Consider the following 25,179-nt stretch of genomic DNA (forward strand, 5'->3'; position numbering starts at 1 on the left):
GGACGCCAACAATTAACGTGCCATTTCGTCAACATGTTCTACAGATGAAGGAAAACAACAATCAATCTGCCATCACTTGAGTACCTCTGTGACACTTAGCCCCACTGGGAGGGCCCCATGGGGATCCTGGGTAAGAGGAGCTAGCTTTCGTTAGAGCCAAGTACTAGATACAACGTACAGGGAAAGTAACAGTATGATATTGGGTTATAAAGGTACAGTGGCAAGAACAAAGGGGCAATACTCTATCTGTCCATGGGTAGCATGTCAGTGCATATAGTCAACAGCTCTTGCAAACAACTTTCGCCTCTAGGCTCAAGAACCCATGGTCGAGGGTAAGGTTGGAGGGTATTATTAGGATATACTTGTACATAACATGTGACCTAAATAACAAACGTCCATTAGATCAGAGCCTGTAGGTAGTGACCCAAATGACAAACATCCATAAGATCAGAGCCTGTAGGTAGTGACCTAAATGACAAACATCCATAAGATCAGAGCCTGTAGGTAGTGACCTTAATGACAAACGTCCATTAGATCAGAGCCTGTAGGTAGTGACCTAAATGACAAACATCCATAAGATCAGAGCCTGTAGGTAGTGACCTTAATGACAAACGTCCATTAGATCAGAGCCTGTAGGTAGTGACCTTAATGACAAACATCCATTAGATCAGAGCCTGTAGGTAGTGACCTAAATGACAAACATCCATTAGATCAGAGCCTGTAGGTAGTGACCTAAATGACAAACGTCCATTAGATCAGAGCCTGTAGGTAGTGACCTAAATGACAAACATCCATTAGATCAGAGCCTGTAGGTAGTGACCTTAATGACAAACGTCCATTAGATCAGAGCCTGTAGGTAGTGACCTAAATGACAAACGTCCATTAGATCAGAGCCTGTAGGTAGTGACCTTAATGACAAACATCCATTAGATCAGAGCCTGTAGGTAGTGACCTAAATGACAAACGTCCATTAGATCAGAGCCTGTAGGTAGTGACCTAAATGACAAACGTCCATTAGATCAGAGCCTGTAGGTAGTGACCTTAATGACAAACATCCATTAGATCAGAGCCTGTAGGTAGTGACCTAAATGACAAACATCCATAAGATCAGAGCCTGTAGGTAGTGACCCAAATGACAAACATCCATAAGATCAGAGCCTGTAGGTAGTAACCTTAATGACAAACATCCATTAGATCAGAGCCTGTAGGTAGTGACCTTAATGACAAACATCCATTAGATCAGAGCCTGTAGGTAGTGACCCAAATGACAAACATCCATAAGATCAGAGCCTGTAGGTAGTGACCTAAATGACAAACGTCCATTAGATCAGAGCCTGTAGGTAGTGACCTAAATGACAAACATCCATAAGATCAGAGCCTGTAGGTAGTGACCTAAATGACAAACGTCCATTAGATCAGAGCCTGTAGGTAGTGACCTTAATGACAAACGTCCATTAGATCAGAGCCTGTAGGTAGTGACCTAAATGACAAACATCCATTAGATCAGAGCCTGTAGGTAGTGACCTAAATGACAAACATCCATAAGATCAGAGCCTGTAGGTAGTGACCCAAATGACAAACGTCCATTAGATCAGAGCCTGTAGGTAGTGACCTTAATGACAAACGTCCATTAGATCAGAGCCTGTAGGTAGTGACCTAAATGACAAACGTCCATTAGATCAGAGCCTGTAGGTAGTGACCTAAATGACAAACATCCATAAGATCAGAGCCTGTAGGTAGTGACCCAAATGACAAACATCCATTAGATCAGAGCCTGTAGGTAGTGACCCAAATGACAAACATCCATAAGATCAGAGCCTGTAGGTAGTGACCCAAATGACAAACATCCATAAGATCAGAGCCTGTAGGTAGTGACCCAAATGACAAACATCCATTAGATCAGAGCCTGTAGGTAGTGACCCAAATGACAAACATCCATTAGATCAGAGCCTGTAGGTAGTGACCTTAATGACAAACGTCCATTAGATCAGAGCCTGTAGGTATGCTGCAAAGATCAAGTGGTCAGTGTCTGTGACCTGGCCGCCCTCGTGTTGTTGTATAGGGATTGCTGCTCACGCCCTCAGCACCTGGTTTGCCGGGTTAAGGATTGTCACATGGCTGGAATTTGAACCGACCGTGGACTAAAACTACATTCACACTCATTCAGAAAAAGAAAAAATATTCTACCATGAATAACTAAACTTAATTTCTAAATTAGATTAAAATTCTACCTGCTTGACTTAATCTTATGATTATTCAAGAATTTTTATATAACAAAATTAACTTCAAATCAACATTTTTATTTATTACTTTTGTTTTCTATAAAATGCTGCAAAAGTTTAGTCCCAACAGAAAATATATAGCCTGACCAATCTTGACGAAAGCATGGTAAGTCACTGATCAAAGAGTCCTGGAGAAATTTTATTTAAATGATGTGGCAGATTTTGCTTTGTTTTCTACTCAAAATATGGGAAATATATTTCTGTAGCAAATATATGTGTTTCCATGTTCTTGAAACTAGCAAAATACTCAACAATGGTAACCAGACCTGTATCACAAAATGTCATGTATATTTTCAAACAAAAGGGAAATATCATCTGGCACAACTTAGAACCTTTCCCACAACATGGTGACTACATAACATCATCAACATCCCCTTGTGTGTATGTCCTGTAACCATGGTAACCAAGTGTATTAACATGACAAGTATTATCACAAAAACATGGTACCATCATGATGACTAACTACAGTTACATTTGTGATCACAGAAACCTGTATGTGGAAGGTGTGAGGGGTATACCAGGTACTATACAAATGCCAAATAGTGCAAATATCTCAAACAAAATGGGGGGCACGGGTGGCCCAGTCGTCTAAGGCGCCGCAATTTGCTGTGCAGAGTTGCGTCCCTTGGACACGCCAGAAACCTATGATTGTGGGTTCGAATCCCGGTTCGCCCCAATTATGTTTCTGGGTTTGTCAGCACCATACCCGTGCTCGTGGGTTTCACCGAAGTGGTAAACGTCTGAGACCTGCATCACTTCGGGCTTTCCTCCCACATTAAGCTGACACGCTGCGATATAACTGGAATACTGTTAAAAGCGGCGTTAAATCCAACTCACTCACTCACTCACACAAAATGAACCATCTTAAGCAATTGGTATTTTCCCTCAACAAATACAGGGTATTCAATTATTAACAACAAATAAATAATACATAATTAAGTTTCATTTTTCCATGTTTGCCATATAGAGAATCTCACCTGAGTGTCTTTTGATATCAAATATATCAACATGAGTTGTTAAAAGTGGGAAAACTCCGAGGCTTGCCAAGGATTTCTTCAACTTTTATCAACGAGTGTTGATATATTTGATATAAACAGACACGAGGGTGAGATTTTATTTATCATCCAACATAATTCTCAATGCTTATAATGCTCAATTGGAGGTCTCCACATCACATTGTGTCACGAGCTGTACGCCTCCACATCACATTGTGTCACGAGCTGTAGGCCTCCACATCACATTGTGTCACGAGCTGTAGGCCTCCACATCACATTGTGTCACAATCTGGAGGTCTCCACACCACATCGTGTCACAATTTGGAGGCCTAAACAACATAACATTGTGTCACAATCTGGAGGTCTCCACATCACATTGTGTCACAATCTGGAGGTCTCCACACCACATTGTGTCACAATTTGGAGGTCTTCACATCACACTGTGTCACAATTTGGAGGTCTCCACATCACATTGTGTCACAATCTGGAGGTCTCCACATCACATTGTGTCACAATTTGGAGGTCTTCACATCACACTGTGTCACAATCTGGAGGCCTCCACATCACATTGTGTCGCAATCTAGAGGTCCCGAAATTTCATTGTGTCACAATCTGGAGGTCCCGAATCACATTGTGTCACAATCTGGAGGCCTCCACATCACATTGCGTCCCAATCTGGAGGTCCCGAATTTCGTTGTCACAATCTGGAGGTCCCGAATCACATTGTGTCACAATCTGGAGGCCTCCACATCACATTGCATCACAATCTGGAGGTCCCAAATTACATTGTGTCACAATCTGGAGGCCTAAACATCACATTGTGTCACAATCTGGAGGTCTCCACATCACATTGTGTCACAATCTGGAGGCCTAAACATCACATTGTGTCACAATCTGGAGGTCTCCACATCACATTGTGTCACAATCTGGAGGTCTCCACACCACATTGTGTCATGAGCTGTAGGCCTCCACATCACATTGTGTCATGAGCTGTGGGCCTCTACATCACATTGTGTCACGAGCTGTGGGCCTCAACATCACATTGTGTCACAATCTGGAGGTCTCCACATAACATTGTTTCACAATCTGGAGGTCCCGAATCACATTGTGTCACAATCTGGAGGTCTCCACATCACATTGTGTCACAATCTGGAGGTCTCCACATCACATTGTGTCACAATCTTGAGGTCTCCACATCACATCGTGTCACGATCTGTAGGCCTCCACATCACATTGTGTCACAATCTGGAGGTCCCGAATCACATTGTGTCACAATTTGGAGGTCTTCACATCACACTGTGTCACAATTTGGAGGTCTCCACATCACATTGTGTCACAATCTGGAGGTCTCCACATCACATTGTGTCACAATTTGGAGGTCTCCACATCACATTGTGTCACAATCTGGATGTCTCCACATCACATTGTGTCACAATCTGGAGGTCTCCACACCATATTGTGTCACGAGCTGTAGGCCTCCACATCACATTGTGTCACGAGCTGTAGGCCTTAACATCATATTGTGTCACAATCTGGAGGTCTCCACATCACATTGTGTCACGAGCTGTAGGCCTCCACATCACATTGTGTCACAATCTGGAGGTCTAAACATCACATTGTGTCACAATCTGGAGGTCTCCACATCACATTGTGTCACAATTTGGAGGTCTCCACATCACATTGTGTCACGAGCTGTAGGCATCCACATCACATTGTGTCACGATCTGGAGGTCTCCACATCACATTGTATCAAGAGTTGAAGGTCTCCACTGAACACTTCACGGACTCCACAATTTCCTTCAGAATGTTGTCTCTGTTTTCCCTTGTTACCTGAAACCACAACCAGAACTCTTCTTCACTCTGTGCTCAGACGGGATATGTGTGCGTGTTCATATGTGTGACAGCATGTGAGCGATAGAGAGAATAAGTGTCTTGTGTGTCTGTGTGTGTTTGTTGTACGCCACACTTAGCAAGATTCTAGCGATATGGTGATAAATAAATAATCCTGTGTCTGATATGATGGATGCACACTATCAAACAAGTCACCGAGCCAGACCACCTAATCCATTTAGTCACCTCAATGACCAGCAGAGGTGTGTGTGAAAGTTATCCAGAGCTCGAGATAAGCTGGGTAGTTGCGTAAAATATGCATTAAATAAACTGAAATGTGCAGACAAATCAATTCCTAGTGTATCAAATACTCAACAAAAACTATAAATATGCCATTGAAATAAAACTAATGCATATGTTACAACTATTAGATAAAACAATTGTGTTTTTCACAACAGTTAGATAAAATGATTGCGTATCAGTCGATCGCGAAATTCACTTGCTGACAGATGTGTTTGGAAAATATTGGGCGACAAACAAACTTGAATACCAATAGATTTCAATTGAAAAGCACATTGTGCCTAGTAAATGTATCCTAAACAGTCGCTGACTGGTGATTAAAAACATAGCACCTTTCATACAATGCTAGGTTTGGCAAACAGACGCAGATGGGAATACTACTATTCATTGAGTTTTAAATGATTTACAGGGATCGTTACAAAACAGGTACAAGTACCCAAATGTCATTTAACAGGTGAGTAAATTTCTTTTGAATACCCATTAAACATTGTGGATACCCAGCAATCTCATTAAAATCAGAACTTAGTTCTCGCTATCACCAAACAAAGATCGAGGACATCCAAATTACGGGTCACGTCAGAACGACCTTTCATCCGACTAATCAAAGCGCCGCTTACCAGATCATGAAAGTGACAGTCGGAATGTGTTTTCTAAACATGCACCCTCGAAAACGTTAAAACGGGGTATTCCGAACAACAGTTACGGCCCAAACGACTGATTCCGTCAAAATTACTGTCTGTCTCTCGCTTCCGTAGGATAAACATTTTAACGGAGGGGGCGTTGCACAGTACGTGGGAGGCACTGCCATACAGCCGAAACCATATATTAGACATTCCGGGTTGTTCTTTTGTTCAGTTTTCAAAATTTTAATCGAGAACTGTGTCAACATATTTTTCAAGCGTAGTCTGAAATGGAAGTCGTCAGGTTGAAACGAGTGCCGTAAAGCTTGAGAAAGCTGCTTTCGCATTGGCTGATGTCACGTTATTCGTTTCAGTGGTCGGTCAAAGTTCGCGATAGGGCGTTCTGACGTGACCCCTAATGGGATGTCCTCAGATCTTTGTTTAGCGGCAGCAAAACTTAGATCTGATTTTAATGAGATTGGGATACCCAGTCAAAATCAAACTCCTGGGTCAAATACTCCAATAACAAAAAGCTTATCTGGAGCTCTGGTTATCATTTGAAATGAAGCACGACTCGGCATAGGACCTTTGATCTACTATGTATTGATCGTTTGTAGCAATATTCCAGCAGCCATTAAGCTATACCACTGCTCAAATATGTTTTGAAATATTGTAGCTGCATACCGTGTAGACAACTGCATCTTTTCTATTGCGCACTTCCTCCACAAATGAGATCGGTTTTCCCCTGGAGACTGGAATAGTTGCCAGCACAGTTGTCATGGGATTATCCAGGATGCCCCTCACTGACTGGACAAACGACTGACTAAACAGCTCCATCTTCCCGATCTCATCAATTACAAACACTGGTTCCTGTCCTGGACTAACGCTCTGGAATGATATGTTCACGAGGCATGAAACAGTGCATCCTCTAAATCTCCAGGGTTCGCATTTCGGTAAACCTAAACGAACCCCAGGATCCATTCCCATGGTCCTCGCGATCTGACATTACCGGCACTTGATTTTCATTAACATTTTATGGACCAGTCAAACGTTGACATAAGGGAAAGGGTAATGGGGTACTAATGCCACTGTCAGTTCAAATGGAACATGATGGCATCCTTTTCAACAATAAGATTTTTAGAGCTTTCTTTTGCGTGCAGTCAGTTTTTCAATGTTGAAGATCTCGCAAACTCGATCAGAATTAATGAGACTGGCCGTCATGTTGTTGATATTGCCAACCCAACATTGAGGATGGTTTGTAACTCGTATTCTGATTGGTACGTTAGACCTAGTAGTGTAGCCAAGCAAATTGGCAAATAGAAATCGAGGACGGGTAATTTGAGATAGTGAGAGTCACATGAATGGATCCAGGGGTTAGTGTAGGTTTACCGAATGCGAGCCCTGAAGATACAGAGGATGGAAACAATGGGGAATGTAATGATTCCAGCTGAGGAAAAATTCATTACAGCATCTAACTAAACCTTAAAATACTCACCTATCTGGTATTAACCTGACTCAGTGTACAAATTATGCTGACATACCATCATGATGACATGTTTGTTTGTTTGTTTTTTTACGCTGCACTCCAGCAATATTCCAGCTATATGACGGCGGTCTGTAAATAATCGAGTCTGGACAAGACAATCCAGTGAATGACATTATGAGCATCGATCCACGCTATTGGGATACGATGACATGCATGAACCAAGTCAGCAAGCCTGACCACCCGATTCCCGTTAGTCGCCTCTTATGACAAGCATAGTCGCCTGTTACGGCAAGCAAGGGTTGCTGAAGACCTATTCTACCCTGGATCTTCACGGGTCTCAAGATGACTCCGCTAACATTTTGTATGTTTCAAATAATAATTTCCTTATGGGACTACTGGCAGTTGACACATGTTGTCATACTAGATAAATAGTTCCAGGAATCATTCCTAGACTGAGAACAGATGATGACTACAAATACATGTGATAATGCTGATGATTGAATTGACATTATTGGTAAGATCTTTTAGAAGTGGCATGACATTAATTTAATAAGATCTTTTAGAAGTTATATTGCTTCATGCAATCAGTACACATATACAGTGTGTGGGATAGTTTCATTCTTATTCTCATATAATCTTCTTATTCATCTTCTTACCACATGTACTTCATCACCTGGTTGAACACTACACTCAAGGGTCACTGTGACCCACCGATACCCCATGGTATGTGTGACACTTCACTCAAGGGTCACTGTGACCCACTGATGCCCCATGGTATGTGTGACACTTCACTCAAGGGTCACTGTGACCCACTGATACCCCATGGTATGTGTGACACTTCACTCAAGGGTCACTGTGACCCACTGATACCCCATGGTATGTGTGACACTTCACTCAAGGGTCACTGTGACCCACTGATACCCCATGGTACGTGTGACACACAAGGGTCACTGTGAGTGAGTGAGTGAGTTGGGTTTAACGCCCCTTTTAACACTATTCCAGTTATATCGCGGCGTGTCAGCTTAATGTGGGAGGAAAGCCCGAAGTGATGCAGGTCTCAGACATTTACCACTTCGGTGAAACCCACGAGCACGGGTATGGTGCTGTCAAACCTAGAAACATCATCGGGGCGAACCGGGATTCGAACCCACAATCATAGGTTTCTGGCGTGCCCATGGGACGCAACTCTGCACAGCAAATCGCGGCGCCTTAGACGACTGGGCCACCCGTGCCCCCTCGGGTCACTGTGACCCACTGATAGTGATACCCCATGGCATGAGTGACACTTCATCATGTCATCTCATTCCTACTCTAACCTGGAAGCCCAAGACTCCTGAAGCTGTTTCCCAGCTCCTCAACTCACCCTGGTGTTGATGGTAGGCATGGCTGTTTGTTCAAATGACTGCAGATCCACAGAATACTGGCCCACTCTGTACTCCCTTCTTCGCCCAGAGAAAGTGTCACACTGCTCACTGCAAGATTATTTTATGCTTTGATTATTCTAAGTCCGAGCACGAAAAAGGACAGCAGTTTGACACAGATTTGATGATTTCCTTTTGTATTGTGGTTCAGCTTATTTGCAGAAGTATTAAAAAACAAATATATATCAGAGCTCCAGATAAGCTGCGTATCTGCGTAAAATACGCATCAGACATGCATAAATACGCAGTAAAATAAAATCCAAGCGTATCAAATACGCAACGAACATTACAGATACGCTACAAAAATAAAAATTGTGCATATCATCAAAATATTGTGAAGTAACCCTGCGTATTCGATTAGCAAATCAGCAACTTATTTTGAAATTATAACCGGGCATTCCGTCAACCTTCCCGAACTCCACGATGACAGTTACATCATGATCATTTGCCATCACACTTTCTTGTGGAAGTATCGTGGTATTTTTGAGTCCTATAAAGCTCTCGAAACCACACGACACCAGTTTGCAGGGACTTGATGAATAGTGTTTTTAAATATTTAACTTAAATACCCACTTGTGTAAAAACTAGTGGGTAACAGAAATTTGAATACCCAGATAGAATTACTGATACCCAATGATTTTAAAATGCATGGGTAAAATACCCACAACACCAAAAGCTTATCTGGAGCTCTGTATATAGCCATCCTAACAGTGAAATAGCAGCCTACCTGACTCGGGCAAGGGGTCCTCTTCTACCATTTAATGTAACAACATCAAAACCTGTTCTCCTGCCATTAACTCGGACCTCTTCTGTGTAGAAGCCTTGAGTAAGAAGTCCTGCTTTGTTCAGAGATTGACAGGCCTTGTGAATTAAGGTGGTCTTGCCAATCCCTATGGAGCATAACAAAACACGTAACTTTTATGAAATGTTGCAAAGTCTTAGTTTAGAAGCCAGCACCTCCTATCTAATCCTATTCAAATCTAAACTCATAACATTGCTCTCGATGAAGAATAACATACAACAAAACATACATCACCACCTATAAACAGGGTGTTGGGAGCTAGAATCAGGGGAGTAGGAAGTGGTGGTGTTTTATCATAGACTGAGTTCAACATGTTCAAGTTCTCAAAGGTTTTACCGCTGTCCAGGTCCTATATTGGGTTATTTTGGTGTGTTTTCTTTAGTTTGAGTTCATTAAATTTGAGTTCATTAATTTTATTGATAGCATATGTGGCCATCTAAAGATACCTGTATAAAAATTTAGTTAAACACTGTCGTCTAGTACTTGAATGTGCCTGTGAAACAATTTGACATATCCAAGTGTTCGACACATACAACACCAACTGAATGACACCGTCCATTATTTGTTTGCTTTTTTTTTAATGCCACACTCAGCAATAATCCAGCTCTATGATGGCAGATAACCAGACAATCCAGTGATTGACGCCATGAGCATAGATCTACATAACTGGTATATGATGACATACATCAACCAAGCTAGGAAGCCTGACCACCCAATCCCCATTGTCACCTTTTACAGCAAGCATGGGTTGTTGAAGACCTATTCTCTACCCAGATCTTCACAGGTAACCATACATTAACAATGCACATTCGTATATTAAAATCACAAAGCAATCATGTGACCTCCATCGGCTACGCAGTCATATTATGTTGATTTTGTTATTATAAAAGTCTTAAACAAAGCTAACAATGTGAGTACCCATGCAGTTATGATAAACACAGAAACAATACTGCATCTATGAGGTGAGGTGAGGTGAAATGGGGTTTAACGTCGCGTCCAAGATTATTGCACTTATATAGCGACGTGCATGTACGTGTGTGTGTTTGTTTGGCTGCTTGTACTAGTCCGGACTGATGTCTATTTATAGTGCTAGCTCACTGAGATACCATGCCGCAGTTTAACATGAATACCCCACTCAGACACAGTATACTGACTCCGAGCCGACCAGTCCTTGTTTTAGCCCCTTAATGCCGAGCGCCAGACAGGGTAACAACAAGTACCATCTTTAAACATCTTTTGGTATGACGCGGCCGGGGATCAAACCCCGGAACTTGCGCTCTCCGGGCAGACGCTCTACCACTAGACCACGGAGGCAATCACTGCATCTATGATATCCTACATTTACCATGTGTACCTCTGATGTGATGCATGGTCACACCCCTACCAGTTGCACTGCATTTTGACATCAGTGGTGATGCATGGTGATTGTGCAGAGTTTCAGTTGATTTTGAACTTTTACACATGTTCAATTCAATGTATGTGTGACTAATTAGAGGTCAAGTGATGATAAACTGCAATATTGGAGAAAATCGCTGTGCCGGACACCCAGCTAACACACAACGTTGTCACAACGTTGTGGATTGGTAACGTCGTGAAATAACGTTGTCACAATGTTATTATAACGTCAACGTGCAACGTTATTTCACAACGTTATAACAACGTTGCACATTCACGTTGTGAAAACGTTGTGCATCGGACATCGCACAACGTTTTGTAACTACGTTTCTGAAACGTCGGTGAAACGTTATAAAGTTTGCTTCTTGATAGTCATAAAGGAATAGAACTGCTTTATCAAAATTAACATGAATTTGTCAGAATACCAAAGCAGTAATGCATTACCTTTCTGTATATTCGGCATTTGAATTTTCATCTCTTAATACTAAAATTTCCAGAACGTAATTGCGTATCTCTATTACAACGTTAGTAATACGTTACATTGTAACGTTATTCCACAACGTAACAACAACGTTGCAATTTAACGTTGTGATAACGTTATGCTTTGGACATTACAACACTTTTTGTAAATGATGTTTAGGAAACCACTTGTAGATCTACCATCTCGTAGTTTTATTTTTTTTAAACATATATATCTATGAACGAAGTTATCTGTCTACTAAATGTTGTCTAAAGCAAAATTACAGTTAAAAACACATTGGCGCGCATTTTTTGCGGCGTGAGAGCGACAGCTGAAAAGTTTAGCCTGTTGCCTCGTGAAGTGACGTCAAAATGACGTCACATTGTCGCGGAAGATTTGTTGTCACCAGCCATCTTAGTTCAAACTCACTCTGGATTTATTACAACCAAGTGATTGTGCAGCAACGGGAACTGGACAGATGATCTGTAAATTCGGATAAGGTAAGTTATTTTACAAAAGCAGTTTCCGCTTGTTGATATGTTTCTGTACATGCAGATAGTCAAATGATTTAAATGTATCGTATTATTCGGAAGTGGCGGGGTTTAGAATGCAGTTTGCCGGTCACTTAGTAATAGTAATATTTGATACACAGAATGTGATGTATATAGAGGTGAAGGAAGCCCGTGACTTTTTACCATATTATTATTTTATGGATACCAAGGGTAATTACCAAGGGCAAGCAGTAGGTATATGTTTGACCAGAATTCAGTCTGGCGGCGTTTTGTGGTCGTCATATCATGTTCGGGTTTCGATCGTAAGCGTATAAGGTCTGTAGGCCTAAATAGGCCTAACGTATCCTGCATCGCCTACTGACCACTGACAGTTATCGCCATTTCTTCCGTGTTATTTCTGAAATCTGAAAGTTTACATGTACTAATATTCTGACTTTGACTTTTGTGAAACAATGTGGCTCATTCAGGCCATGGGAAAGGTTGAGTAGATTTCTCTTATACAGCGAAGAGAGGGAATCAAAACAATGGAAGTATTTTCAGATCGACTCTCTGTAGGCTGCTAGTTATAGCCCTAGTCTAAAGGGCTCAATGATGTTATGAAAAATTTTATTTTCGGGAAGAGACAGAAACATACTCGTTGTTCCCAAAAAGGCCCAATTAGCACTGACTGAAGTAGCCTAAATGTGGATCATATGGTTGTTGGTGCTGTCTATAAAGTTTATTTGAGCAAGGCGCTTATTATATTTCAAAAAAAAAAGAATCAATTCATCATTTTCCGATAACTAGATCTATGTCCGACTACCTTCTAATGAAAACGAGCAAAAGTAAAACGAGTCTCGTCGCGCGCTATAACGGGGTGTTTGCGGTATTGTTCTCGCAAGTGATGATAAGCTAGTTGATAATCAAAAGTTAAATATCATGATCACCATACATTGTCAGTGATTTGGTCATCGTTTGTTGATTATTAAGGTGAGATAGGTGTAGATCTAGGCTAGTCAATGTGCATCAATGAAAAATACAATGGAATTGATAGCAACCATATTCGTTCGGTTTTCGATCTCCGTATGTTGCCAGGTAGGCTACCATACTACAGAATTATATTTAACGAGATTGAACTGTATTATGTTAATAAACGTAGTAAGTATATGATACTTGGTTCTCTGAAACGTTTTCGCAATGAGAGAGAATAAAATGGTGATCGAAAACTGAACGAGTAAGTTCCAGTGCTAGCTACGAAATCGTACTGTAGCTAGATCTATATAAACAGCGCTGCGATGAAGATGTGAATCGTAATTAGCTACAATGCCTGTCAAATATATCTGTTCCCGTTTGGATTCCGGTTTAGAAAAGGTCCCCAACAAACCATGTTTGTACTAACATGATTGTGTGTCATTGTACTCTGACAGAGGTTGTGAGACGTGGCTCACTATAACAATCACTGGTTTGTCAGACCGGTGTATATTTAAAACCAAATTACATTAGGTGTTTTTTTTATGATGGTACTCATAATTTTGTTACTTATATCTGTAGCCTGAGTTTATTTCCGATCGGACCTTTTACATGAAGACTTTAGATTTACAGTTTTCCTAAATTTTAGGCAATTATACAATGTATGTTATCTTTTTGTTTAGACTACAGATCTAAATGTATGCTTATTGATTTGAATATAGTTTTAGTTTTGACTTTTTTCATATGTTTTCGTTGCAGCAAGGGGGAAAATGTTACACGACCATTCCAGGAGATAAAATCAAGAATGTTGAATCATTGAGGAACACACCAAATAAACCCTGGGCTGTGAATTATGTTAACGTAAGTACAATTGTTTACGGTTACATTCCATTGTCTATATCCATGTTAATTGGTGGGGTTTTTTTTGCTTGAAATGAATGCTAAGAATGTAGATCTTTTTATATAAATCTATGCTCGTACCACGTTTTGTATTCAACCTGATTCTTGATGTCTCTGAATGAATGTTAAAATTTGTTTCCATCAGTCACTTGAATTATACATTATAGTTTGAATATTGATAAAACCTTATCTCGAAAAGAATGTTTCTCGTCATATGAAATCTTTCATATACCTGCTCAAGATTTATTAAGCTGTTTGTATTTCAGGGAAGTGGAAGTGAACACCAAAGAAAGAAGATTCTGGCATTCAATAATTTCGAAAAGTGTATACATTTTCTATAATCTAAAAATAATAAAATGTCAACGCAAATGTGTCTTGGAGTTCTTTGTTGAATAGTGACTTCGCATGACTGAATGTTGAAGTATACTATATGGACTTGATTAGAGACCGACCATTTAATATTCAAGGAGGTGGGGACCTGGAACTTTTCTATGGAGATTACATATGTTTTCGGTCACAGCTACGAAAGCAGATACATGATTTTCTTTAACTCTATGAGCCTGAAGATAAGCACCTTGCACCTAGATCTATGTCATTTTTTTGTGGCAGGCATTTTTTTCACCAGTCTGAACCGTAATTATTTTTGTCAAGAGTTTTCGGTGACAAAATATATTTTCGATAATATTCCAGGACCTGACCCTCCCCAGAAAATATCACATGGTCAACCCCTTACAATGTCTGCCATTTTTTTCTTTTTTTTTCTTTCAGTACAAGCCTAAAGGGTAATGGTGTCTGACTTTGTTATAGTCAAATCATGTATCTAGTTAACAGCTTAGTGGTGTTTTTACATTTTGAACATTGTTAGCAAAACACGATCTAACTCACTGTTAACCGGGCTATTCGACGCCCTGGTTTTAAAATATTGCTAAAAGGTATCTCGAATCATACACAATCACGTGACTAAAGCATATTCTAAAACATTTCCGGAACAAGTTTTGGGGTTTTTTTTACAACATTTTAGTGTGGAATGGTCACAACCGTATTTCATCCTTGTAACACAAAGTTATTTCACGTCGTTGTGACAACGTCCATGGTAGTACACAGAATAACGTTGTAGGGACGCATTATTATAACATTGCCACAACGTAAAATACAACATAACCACAACGTCAAATACAACGTTCCCTCAACGTAAAATTACAACGTTCCCACAACGTCAAATACAACGTCATCACAACGTTGTGACGACGTGAATATGACGTAACACAACGTTAGGCCATGACGTTGTGACAACATAAATGGGAGTCCACAGAATAACGTTATATGGACGTAACATCCGCAACGTTACCACAATGTAAACACGGCGTTATCACAACGTAAAATACAACGTCATCACAACGTAGTGACGACGTAAATATGACGTAACACAACGTTAGGCCATGACGTTGTGACAACATAAATGGGAGTCCACAGAATAACGTTATATGGACGTAACATCCGCAACGTAAACACGACGTTGTCACGACGTTGTCACAACGTGAAATTGTTAGCTGGGCAAACACTCCAACATCAGTATTCGAAATTGCTGCCTGCCTGCTATCCCGTGGGCTATATTTTTCTAAGGGGCCCGTCTGGCATTTTTTAAACCTTAAAGTTTGAACATGCAATTCAATATGAAGAAAGCAAACGGTTCTCTCAAATCGCTAATTTAGCATTTCGGCAAAACATGTTTACACGTTTTGTCCCCACCCTGGGCTCCTCACACACACCTTCTCACTCCCCCATTTCATGGCTCCCTCAAATATGTCACATTTTTCATGACATCCCCCAACCCCCTTTAAATAACCTTTTATATACCTGGAGTGCCTGTCAAAAATATATGTCTTGCACTGGCTCCTGAACCTGCCATAGTTATAATTATAACCGGCTTCGACAGTCACCTGTCACTCATTAATACCGGAACCACGTGCATAAGAAGAAATAAACCATATATGTGCACGCACGTTGAAGAAAAGATAACTCTTGTTTAAAGATCTCTACTTCCGGGAAAATAATGAGAATTTGTCATCTATCACAACAAGATGTTTTAGACATCAACAGCTGATCGAGGCACACAGCAGTTTGTGCCATACCATGTTTTATTAGATTTCCACCTTGACCAAAGATTGAATTTGTTGCAATCACCTTGGGACCATGGGAAACTCTGGAATCAAGCAACACATCGAGACAGCACAGAAAACTGGGACTTGCCAGCTGTGTAAATTAGGACTGAAAGAGGTTCGTACTTGAGCATGTTGAGTGTTTAGTGTCACAAGAGAAAAGATTAATTATATCAGTAAGTTATTCTTTGATATTGTGTACTGATACTGTTGTGGTGCACTGATGAATGTTAGATGTATAGCCTACACACTAAAAATACAAATCAGGATCCATGACGATAAGAGATTAAAAATGATAATTGCCATTGACATGTTTATGTTCTTACTTTTCCATTATTAGCAAGGTCAAATAATCCTGAATAACTTTAGAAAATAGTAACCCATAGCCTTGGTATCAGGACACGACACACTTTTGCACATTACACCTAGGACTATAGCCTCTTTTCCTGCGGTGGAATCGAAACCCGCATTCTTAGAAAAGTCTGCCAGTGTGCACTGTAGGATTTTCAGCCCACTTCTACACCTTGATTAGCTACAAAACTATTTTTAAATTTAAATACTGATCTGTTACTTAATCGTGTTAATCTCCATTCACATATGCTTTGTTTGATTGAAAGTGAATTTTGAATAAGGACTGAATATTAAAAACTGATGGATTTCATGAAGGCTGCCATCATCAGGATAATGTTTTCCAACACCTTTACTGCTGTCGGATTTTTATATATGCATGATTTCAACTTTTCAATTTCAGTTTCCAGAGGATCTCCAGGCACTGACTGGTAATCTGCGCACCTTAGATCTGTCAGAGAATAAGATCCAACTGCTGCCACCACTGATTGGCAGATACAGTCATCTGAAGAGTCTAAACCTGAGCAACAACAAATTAGGTTGGCTTCATTGATTAACATAATTAATGTGTGTAAGGTTGTATCATAGGGATTCTGGTACAGCAGGGTTACATGGTTAAGCTTTTTGTTTGTTTGTCGTTTAACACCGCACTCAGCAATATTCCAGCTATCTGGCTATATGACGGTGGTCTGTAAATCATCAAGTCTGGACCTGACCATCCAGTGACTGACATGATGAGTATCGATCCATGCAATTTGGACACGATGACATGCATCAACCAAGTCAGCAAGCCTGACCACCCTATCCCGTTAGTTGCCTCTTACGACAAGCAGATAAGTACAGTATACTATGGTTATAACAAACTCAAGGGGACCACTAATATTTGTTCCTTATGACCTTGGTTCATTATAAGCATATGTACAACACAATACAGCAAATGGTCGGGATCCAAACATAAGTTTGTTATGTCCGTCGGCTCGTTATAACATACTTTACTGTACCCAAAAGGAAAGCTTATGCTTATCTATGCCATTTTAGCAGCCGATGGATTTTTCTCATGGAAGCTTATTTCAGACAGGGGTGACCATGCTGATGGCCTGAGATAATGAAGTCAGTGTCGGGAAGTTGCCATGGTGAATAAAGTATGCAAACATCGAGAAAATGGATTTCTGTTCATACAATAAAATATTTTTGATAGCAAAGATTTAAATGTTCTTCATACAGATTTATGTCATCATGGTCATACTGACTTGTGCATGTACAAAATATGTTTTTTAATGCATCGTAAGTTATCATGGTTATACGTCTATTCTTTTATGAAAAGCACCCTGTGCCCATTGATATATTGCACTGGATAATCAAGGATGCTGTTTTAGTATAACCATCATAAATTGTTATTTTTGTCATACAGATATATAGGACTATATTTAACATGTTTAACACCATCAAAATGTCTTTGAGAAGTTATTACTATTAGGTGTTACTGATGAATACACAATGCCATTTAGAAAGTGGTCAAATGTAACAAATGTTATATTTGGGATAACACTTTCTTAGTAAAGTACAGATTCTAGTACTTGTTTGGGTTGAGTATCATCCAGGATTCAAACCTACACTGTCAAAGTGAGGCACCTTATTGCCAGTACCGGTACACAAAGTCAGCAATTACTTGTATGACAGAATAGGTCCATTTTCCCGAGGCAAGGGAGTTAACTGACTGTAAAAGTCCAGTTTCCACCCTTGCCAAACTAGGCTGGTATTATGGAGTTACATTTTGGCTGGACTGAGTCGCGCAAGGAAATAAAAATCCGGTTTGTAAACTGTTGTGCAGATTTCGGTCGATTGCAGGATTTGCAAAGCATGTGCACCGCCAACTTGTTCTCAACAGATATTTTCCAAATCTTTTCATGTTTTTAATCAAGGTGCTCACATGATTTGATGCACTTCGCGATGTTAGGCCCTTTTTATCACAGTATATATCTTGATTATCGATTAGATCGTTTTGACTTAGCGCCGCCATTTGGTTTGAAGCAAATGCAAGTGATACAAGAGGTGGGATTTGATTGGTCCAAAGGAGAGGCTTAGAACATGTAGAAGGCACATAACTCGTAGTAGCCACTGGTGGTGAAGGAATTCCAGCCTAGTTCGGCAAGGATGGAAACTGGACTTATGAAGTCATAAATCCCTTGCCTCAGGAAGATGTAATAGGTCATGAGTACCCATAAGGGCCAACTTTTGAGCATAGGAAGGTTACAGACAATAGCAGATGGTGTTTTACAGTACTCCGATATTGTGGATCATTTCTCATGCTATGCATGACTGATTTACCTGGCCCAGATTTGAACATTACAGGCCGCCATTGTATAGCTCAAATATCACTAACTGAAGCCTGTAACAACAGTCACTCATTAATTCTTAATTCCAGGTTCGCTTCCGGAGGACATTGGAAAACTGAAGAAATTGGAGACACTGAATCTTGAACATAACAGCATTGCCACACTTCCAGCAACAGTGAAAAACCTGTCACACCTACGCAACATTAATCTCTCTGGAAATGGCCTAAGACTGTTTCCAACTCAGTTGGGTGGTTTAAAAAACTTAGATGGTGTTGATCTCTCTCGGAACTCAATAACGGAAATACCAGAATGTGTGAGTGCAATACAAGCAATTGAAATCAACCTTAATCAAAACCAGGTGAGTTGTCATGTTTGTTCTACAGACAGTTTTGAAGACGATGTCCTGATATATATGATGTAAACACTGTGAACATTGTTGATGATGTTGTGAAAATACCTTTCATCTCAGAAAATGATTTTGCAATTGAGGTGAAAGTTCACATGAATGAAATATAGGCAGAAGAATATTACATCATTCAGTCCTCTCACATCAACCAGGCCATGCAGACGGTTGGGTAGTCTAGTGGTTAAAGCGTTCACCCGTCACACCAAAGACCTGGGTTCGATTTCCGACAGGGGTACAATGTGTGAAGCCAATTACAGGTGACCCCAGCCGTGATATTGTTGGAATATTGCTAAAAGCGGCGTAAAAACCTCGCTCACTCACCCATTCAGCCATACTTTACTTGTTGAGGCCAAAGGGGCTTGGCGATGGGCTGCCAACGCTATGGGTGTAACATGAGCATTCTTGGCATCTTCTGTATCAAGGTTATTGTCATGTACATAGGACTTATCATTCTTTTAGAATATTTGTTACCTTGTTCTGTTCATGTCCAAATGCTTTTAGAGGGCATCAGTTATTAGTGGTCAAAGGTGAGCAATTCACTGTGCAGAGTTGCTTCCCTTGTCAGGATCTCCTGATTGTAAATACACAGATTCACCGTGATCATGATCCCTGGTTTGTCAGCCTCATTCCCACTCATGGGTTTCACAGTGGTGAACCTCCATGACATGCATTATTTTGTAGTTTTCTCCTACCTTAATGTAAGGTATCAATATACCATTCAAAGCTGTGCTTACCCAACTTGCTTACCATGCTTACTCCTTATAAGTGTAGGGGCATCAGATAACAGTAGTTCACTGCAACATAATGTACAGTGTTGTGTACCTTGGCTGCTGGGACAAACTAGTCAACACTTGGTACTTTCCTCCCACAACAGGGTGTGGTTGTTGTTTAATGCCACACTCATCAGTATTCCATCTATATGATGGCGGCCAGTAAATATTCACGTCTAGACCCAATCTCATTAAAATCAGATCTAGGTTCTTAAACAAAGATCTGAGGACATCCCATTACAGGTCACGTCAGAATGACCTTTCGCGATCTTTGACCAACCGACTGAAGAAGTTGACATCAGCCAATTAGAAAGCAGCTTTCTCAAGCTTCACGGCACTTGTTTCAACCTGGCGACTTCCATTTCAGACTACGCTTGAAAAATATGTTGACACAGTTCTCGATTTAGATTTTGAAAACTTAACAAACTAACATTTCGGAATATCTAATATATGGTTGAGATTGTATGGCAGTGCTTCCCACGTACTTTGCAACGGCTCCTCTGTTCAAATGTTTATCCCACGGAAGCGTGAGATCGACGATAATTTTGACGGAATCAGTCGTACAGGTCATAACTGTTGTTCAGAATACCCTGTGTTATGTGTTTTCGAGGTTGCATGATTAGAAAACACATTCGGACTGTCACTTTCATGATCTGGTAAGCGACACTTTGATTGGTCGGATGAAAGGTCTGACGTGACTCTTAATGGGATGTCCTCAGATCTTTGTTTAGCGATAGCGGGAACTAAGATCTGATTTTAATGAGATTGGTCTAGACCAGACAATCTTGTGATCAATATTGTACGCAACGATCCATGCCGATGGGGTACGAGACACACTATCAGTGGTAGAAACTAACAGTTTCAGTCCACTATTCCTTATAATGATAACATATAGCAAAACCCCTAAAAATGGCAAATTTCTACTAGTCCTTATGATACCTTTACTATTGGGCAGTTTGGCAAGGGCTACAGGACTAGTGCCAATTTCTAACCCTGCACTATCCATTGCCATTGACTGGTGGGCACCATTTTTAACCCGGAATCACCACACAGCTCCTTCTACAATAAGTTGACATTCAATGCTTAAAATGAAATATATGATGGACTCTCTTTTAATGTATCTCCATGCTCTGTTGTTGCAGGTATCTCGCCTACCTGAAGCATTAGCTGACTGCCCTCGCCTTAAGGTTCTTCGATTGGAAGAAAACTGTCTGGAGATCTTGGCGTTTTCTCCGAAGATAATGAAGACTTCCAAAATCGCATTGTTTGCTATAGATGGTAATGTGTTTGACATGAAAGCCTTCCACAACCTAGAGGGTTATGATGAGGTAAGTCTGTCAGTCCAATAGATCACACATATATCAGAAGTGCTCTGTACAAGTCTGAATAATGATCATGATGATATGAGAAGTTTGTATTTGCATATAACAATGATTATTTCAAGTGAGAGTCTAATATTTGTCCTTAGGTTATATTTTTCGCTTACATCTGTCCACGACATCTCTATGCGTAGACATAAGCTTGATTTCAGAAAGATTATGACATGTTATTCAGATGCATTAATCAGTGTTTGAAATGGTATAGACACTTGTGCATTCATGAAATGCATGCTGGGTTTTCACATCCTCTATATCACCAGGTCTCGTATTTCGGTAAACGTACACCATGTACACTAACACCTGGATCTGTTCCCATGGTTCTACCTTGATTTTCATCAGCCATTTTGATTTGCTGTGCTACTCTGTCTAACCTACTAATCAGAATACAAAATACAAAGCAGCCTCAATGTTGGGCTGGCGATATGAACAACATAGCAACAATCCCATTGATTATGATAGAGTTTGTGATAAATTCAACATTGAAAATCTGACTGACGAACAAAAGAAAGCCCTAAAACTCTTTTTAAAGGAAGGATTTATTCATGACCATTAAATCTGACGGTGAGAAGTCTTTTACCCATTTCCTTTTTTCCTTATCTCGACGTTCGATGGGTAGGTAAAACTTTGATGAAAATTAAGGGAAGGTAATTTGAGATCGCAAGAACCACAGGAATGGACTCAAGGGTTTGTGTAGGTTTACCGAAATGCGAGCCCTGGAGATATAGAAAATGGGCTTTCCAACAATAAATTAATTGTTTTTTATCATCTAACATTTAAAAATACATCATATGAAGTGCATATTAATTACTTTCTTTGTATTATTGCCCACCGGTGGAGCAGGATATGTTCACCATTTGACAAACACCTGGTGTAATCGTCATTTTATGGTGATTCAAGAACACATGCTTATGCATTCAGCAGAGGTTTCTTATTATTACCGGATTCGACGTAATAAGCGCCCAGGGCACTCTCAAAATTAGAAATAGGGGGCTCTTATAAGAATATTATTTTGGTGGAAAAAAGAGTTGAAAGATAAATTTCGTGGTTTATGCTGACACACTGAAATGTTTATATGCGACAGATACATTTTTCCAGAATTTAATTGCCCATAATTAAGAATGCATATAACACATGAGAGTGTATTATATGCGAATAAATAAGTCTTGTGTACATTGATCAATCAGAAGAATTGCTAATTGGGACTGTTCACTAGCCAATATATAAGCAAATATTGCCGTGTGCGCTTATAAGAGTGGGGCGCTTATTACGTCAAATACGGTATGATTATTATGTTAAGTGTTTTGTTGCATTTATTTACAAATACTTTCATTTCTTTTCAGTATATGGAAAGATACACGGCAACAAAGAAGAAATTCAACTGATATTTTCATCCCTGGTGCTTGAGGGATGTCATGACCCACCTATTTGAATTGTGTTAAGACACTTAGACAAACAGAATATGCTGGATAACTCAAGGTCACCTGGGCCATTGACCCCAGAAAATACATTCTGGGCTAAATATGGGTCCCCAGGTAAAATACTTCTAGAACCCGGCACATCATTTTCACAGATAACACATGTTCACAAAATCAGCATATATAGTTGTTGTTGTTTTCTATGGTAGATCAACAATAATGACTACACATTTTACAAAAGAAAATGAAACATGAAGGTTGAGCATAATTGAACTTATGTCTTTGTTACAGTGTTCTGAAAGATGTGTATTTGAAGGATTTGTATTAAGGAAATTAATGTGAAATCAGTTGTAACAATATATGATTACAAAGAAATCCTGAAAAACTAAACTGGTCTGGACAAGGTATTCAGATCTGCTTGAAGCTGAGAAATGGTTTGAATTAAGTGCATTAACCTGGATAGTGATGGCGGAAGGAAGGGCATCCTTTCAATCTTTCATAGTTTTACTGATTTTCTGCTGACCTTTTGTCTTCAGTAGGTCAAAATATAAAGAGAAAATTAGCCTAACTCATTATTATGTTTTTGTCAGGCAGAAACTTGTTTGCGTTGGTTGGTTTATACGTAAAACTAAATGATAATCCTGTTGTGAGTGCATGATGCTTGTATGATCTACATTACACTACTGTACTTTCAGCAACCAATGCTTGCCGTAAAAGGCCACTAACGGGATTGGTGTCAGGCTCGCTGACTTGGTTGCTGCATGTCATTGTATCCTATTTGTGCAGACGGATGCTCATGATATCAATCACTGGATTGTCTGGTCCAGACTCGATTATTTACAGACTGCCATCATATGTTTGGAATATTGCTGAGTGCGGCGTACAACAACAAACAAACAAACAAAAACACTACTGTACCTGTATGTACCTGTTTGAGGAGGCCTTTATGATAATGGGTTTGCAGAGGGCAGAAACATTCAATGCATTCATCAGTGTTAAGGGTTAGCAGCTTATATTTGTAGCTGTTTTCCAATCCATTAAACATGTTAAAGATAGTGTGGTAGAATAAATATGACTAAATTTGTGGATTTTGGTATTGTCACTAGTCAATTGTTTGATAGGCATTACTGAGAAGTTGACGGTTGACAAAGTGGTCAGAATTTATGGATAACAACTTCTTTACTGTTAAGGTGGCCGAAACATCGCCTTTAAGGTTAATAAAGAAGTTGTTATCCATAAATTGTGTCTACTTTGTCTCTTGTCAGTTGAGTCCATAAACCATAAAACTTAAAAGAGTGTCGCCCAACTTGCCTGAATGTCCTAACTGCTGCTGCAGACTCTCTGTGGAATATTGTTGATGTCAGGAGTATTACTCCGTGTCTTTCTATTCTCTAACCTATGATGTGTATCCTACTGTTGTTTTGTTGAGTCTGTTACAGATACCTGATACACTGTACCACTTGATTTCAGGTAAAAATTGAGACAGCTGTTAAACATTCTTGTGTAGTTATGAAGCAGAGGTAATCAAAGCAAGCATCAAAAAATGTTTTCCTCAATAGTTGATATTTTGGCATCAAATAAATGTTTCCTATGTCCATGATGCCCCAGTGGTGATGCTGGGTTCGTCAATCTATGCTGGTTGTACCTTGGGGATTCTGGGTTAGAATAGGTCCCCAGCAATCTATGCTGGTCGTACCTTGGGGATTCTGGGTTAGAATAGGTCCCAAGCAATCTATGCTGGTCGTACCTTGGGGATTCTGGGTTATAATAGGTCCCCAGCAATCTGTGCTGGTTGTACCTTGGGGATTCTGGATTAGAATAGGTCCCCAGCAATCTATGCTGGTCGTACCTTGGGGATTCTGGATTAGAATAGGTCCCCAGCAATCTGTGCTGGTTGTACCTTGGGGATTCTGGATTAGAATAGGTCCACAGCAATCTATGCTGGTCGTACCTTTGGGATTCTGGATTAGAATAGGTCCCCGGCAATCTATGCTGGTTGTACCGTGGGTATTCTGGATTAGAATAGGTCCCCAGCAATCTGTGCTGGTTGTACCTTGGGGATTCTGGGTTAGAATAGGTCCCCAGTAATCTGTGCTGGTTGTACCTTGGGGATTCTGGGTTAGAATAGGTCCCCAGCAATCTATGCTGGTTGTACCTTGGGGATTCTGGGTTAGAATAGGTCCCCAGCAATCTGTGCTGGTCATACCATGGGGATTCTGGATTAGAATAGGTCCCCAGCAATCTATGCTGGTTGTACTGTTGGGATTCTGGGTTAGAATTGGTCCCCAGCAATCTATGTTGGTCGTACCGTGAGGATTCTGGATTAGAATAGGTCCCCAGCAATCTGTGCTGGTTGTACCTTGGGGATTCTGGGTTAGAATAGGTCCCCAGCAATCTATGCTGGTTGTACCTTGG

At 40.2% G+C, this 25,179-nt stretch overlaps 2 protein-coding genes and 1 long non-coding RNA gene across 3 annotated transcripts; 2 read left to right on the forward strand and 1 right to left on the reverse strand.

The window, feature by feature from the left end:
• Positions 1 to 3,070: 3,070 nt before the first annotated feature.
• Positions 3,071 to 15,943, reverse strand: LOC124145864 (cancer-related nucleoside-triphosphatase-like). The gene is made up of 5 exons (XM_046515819.2): positions 15,809 to 15,943; positions 9,662 to 9,824; positions 8,877 to 8,985; positions 6,712 to 6,915; positions 3,071 to 5,107 (listed from the first exon to the last, which is right to left on the reverse strand). Exons 1-5 carry the CDS (start codon positions 15,858 to 15,860, stop codon positions 5,027 to 5,029), a joined length of 609 nt encoding a protein of 202 aa, XP_046371775.2. The 5' UTR covers positions 15,861 to 15,943; the 3' UTR covers positions 3,071 to 5,026.
• Positions 13,270 to 14,320, forward strand: LOC125384236. Its single transcript, XR_007223078.1, has 2 exons — positions 13,270 to 13,912; positions 14,218 to 14,320. It is a non-coding gene; the product is annotated as an uncharacterized LOC125384236 (long non-coding RNA).
• A 46-nt stretch (positions 15,944 to 15,989) lies between the features above and the next one.
• On the forward strand, positions 15,990 to 24,512 carry LOC124145853 (leucine-rich repeat-containing protein 57-like). The gene is made up of 5 exons (XM_046515809.2): positions 15,990 to 16,228; positions 16,862 to 16,997; positions 18,884 to 19,152; positions 21,113 to 21,298; positions 22,690 to 24,512. Exons 1-5 carry the CDS (start codon positions 16,145 to 16,147, stop codon positions 22,729 to 22,731), a joined length of 717 nt encoding a protein of 238 aa, XP_046371765.1. The 5' UTR covers positions 15,990 to 16,144; the 3' UTR covers positions 22,732 to 24,512.
• Positions 24,513 to 25,179: the final 667 nt, after the last annotated feature.

The sequence above is a fragment of the Haliotis rufescens genome, unplaced genomic scaffold (genome assembly GCF_023055435.1).
Source record: "Haliotis rufescens isolate VD_foot unplaced genomic scaffold, xgHalRufe1.0.p SCAF_3, whole genome shotgun sequence".
Lineage (NCBI taxonomy): Eukaryota > Metazoa > Mollusca > Gastropoda > Lepetellida > Haliotidae > Haliotis > Haliotis rufescens.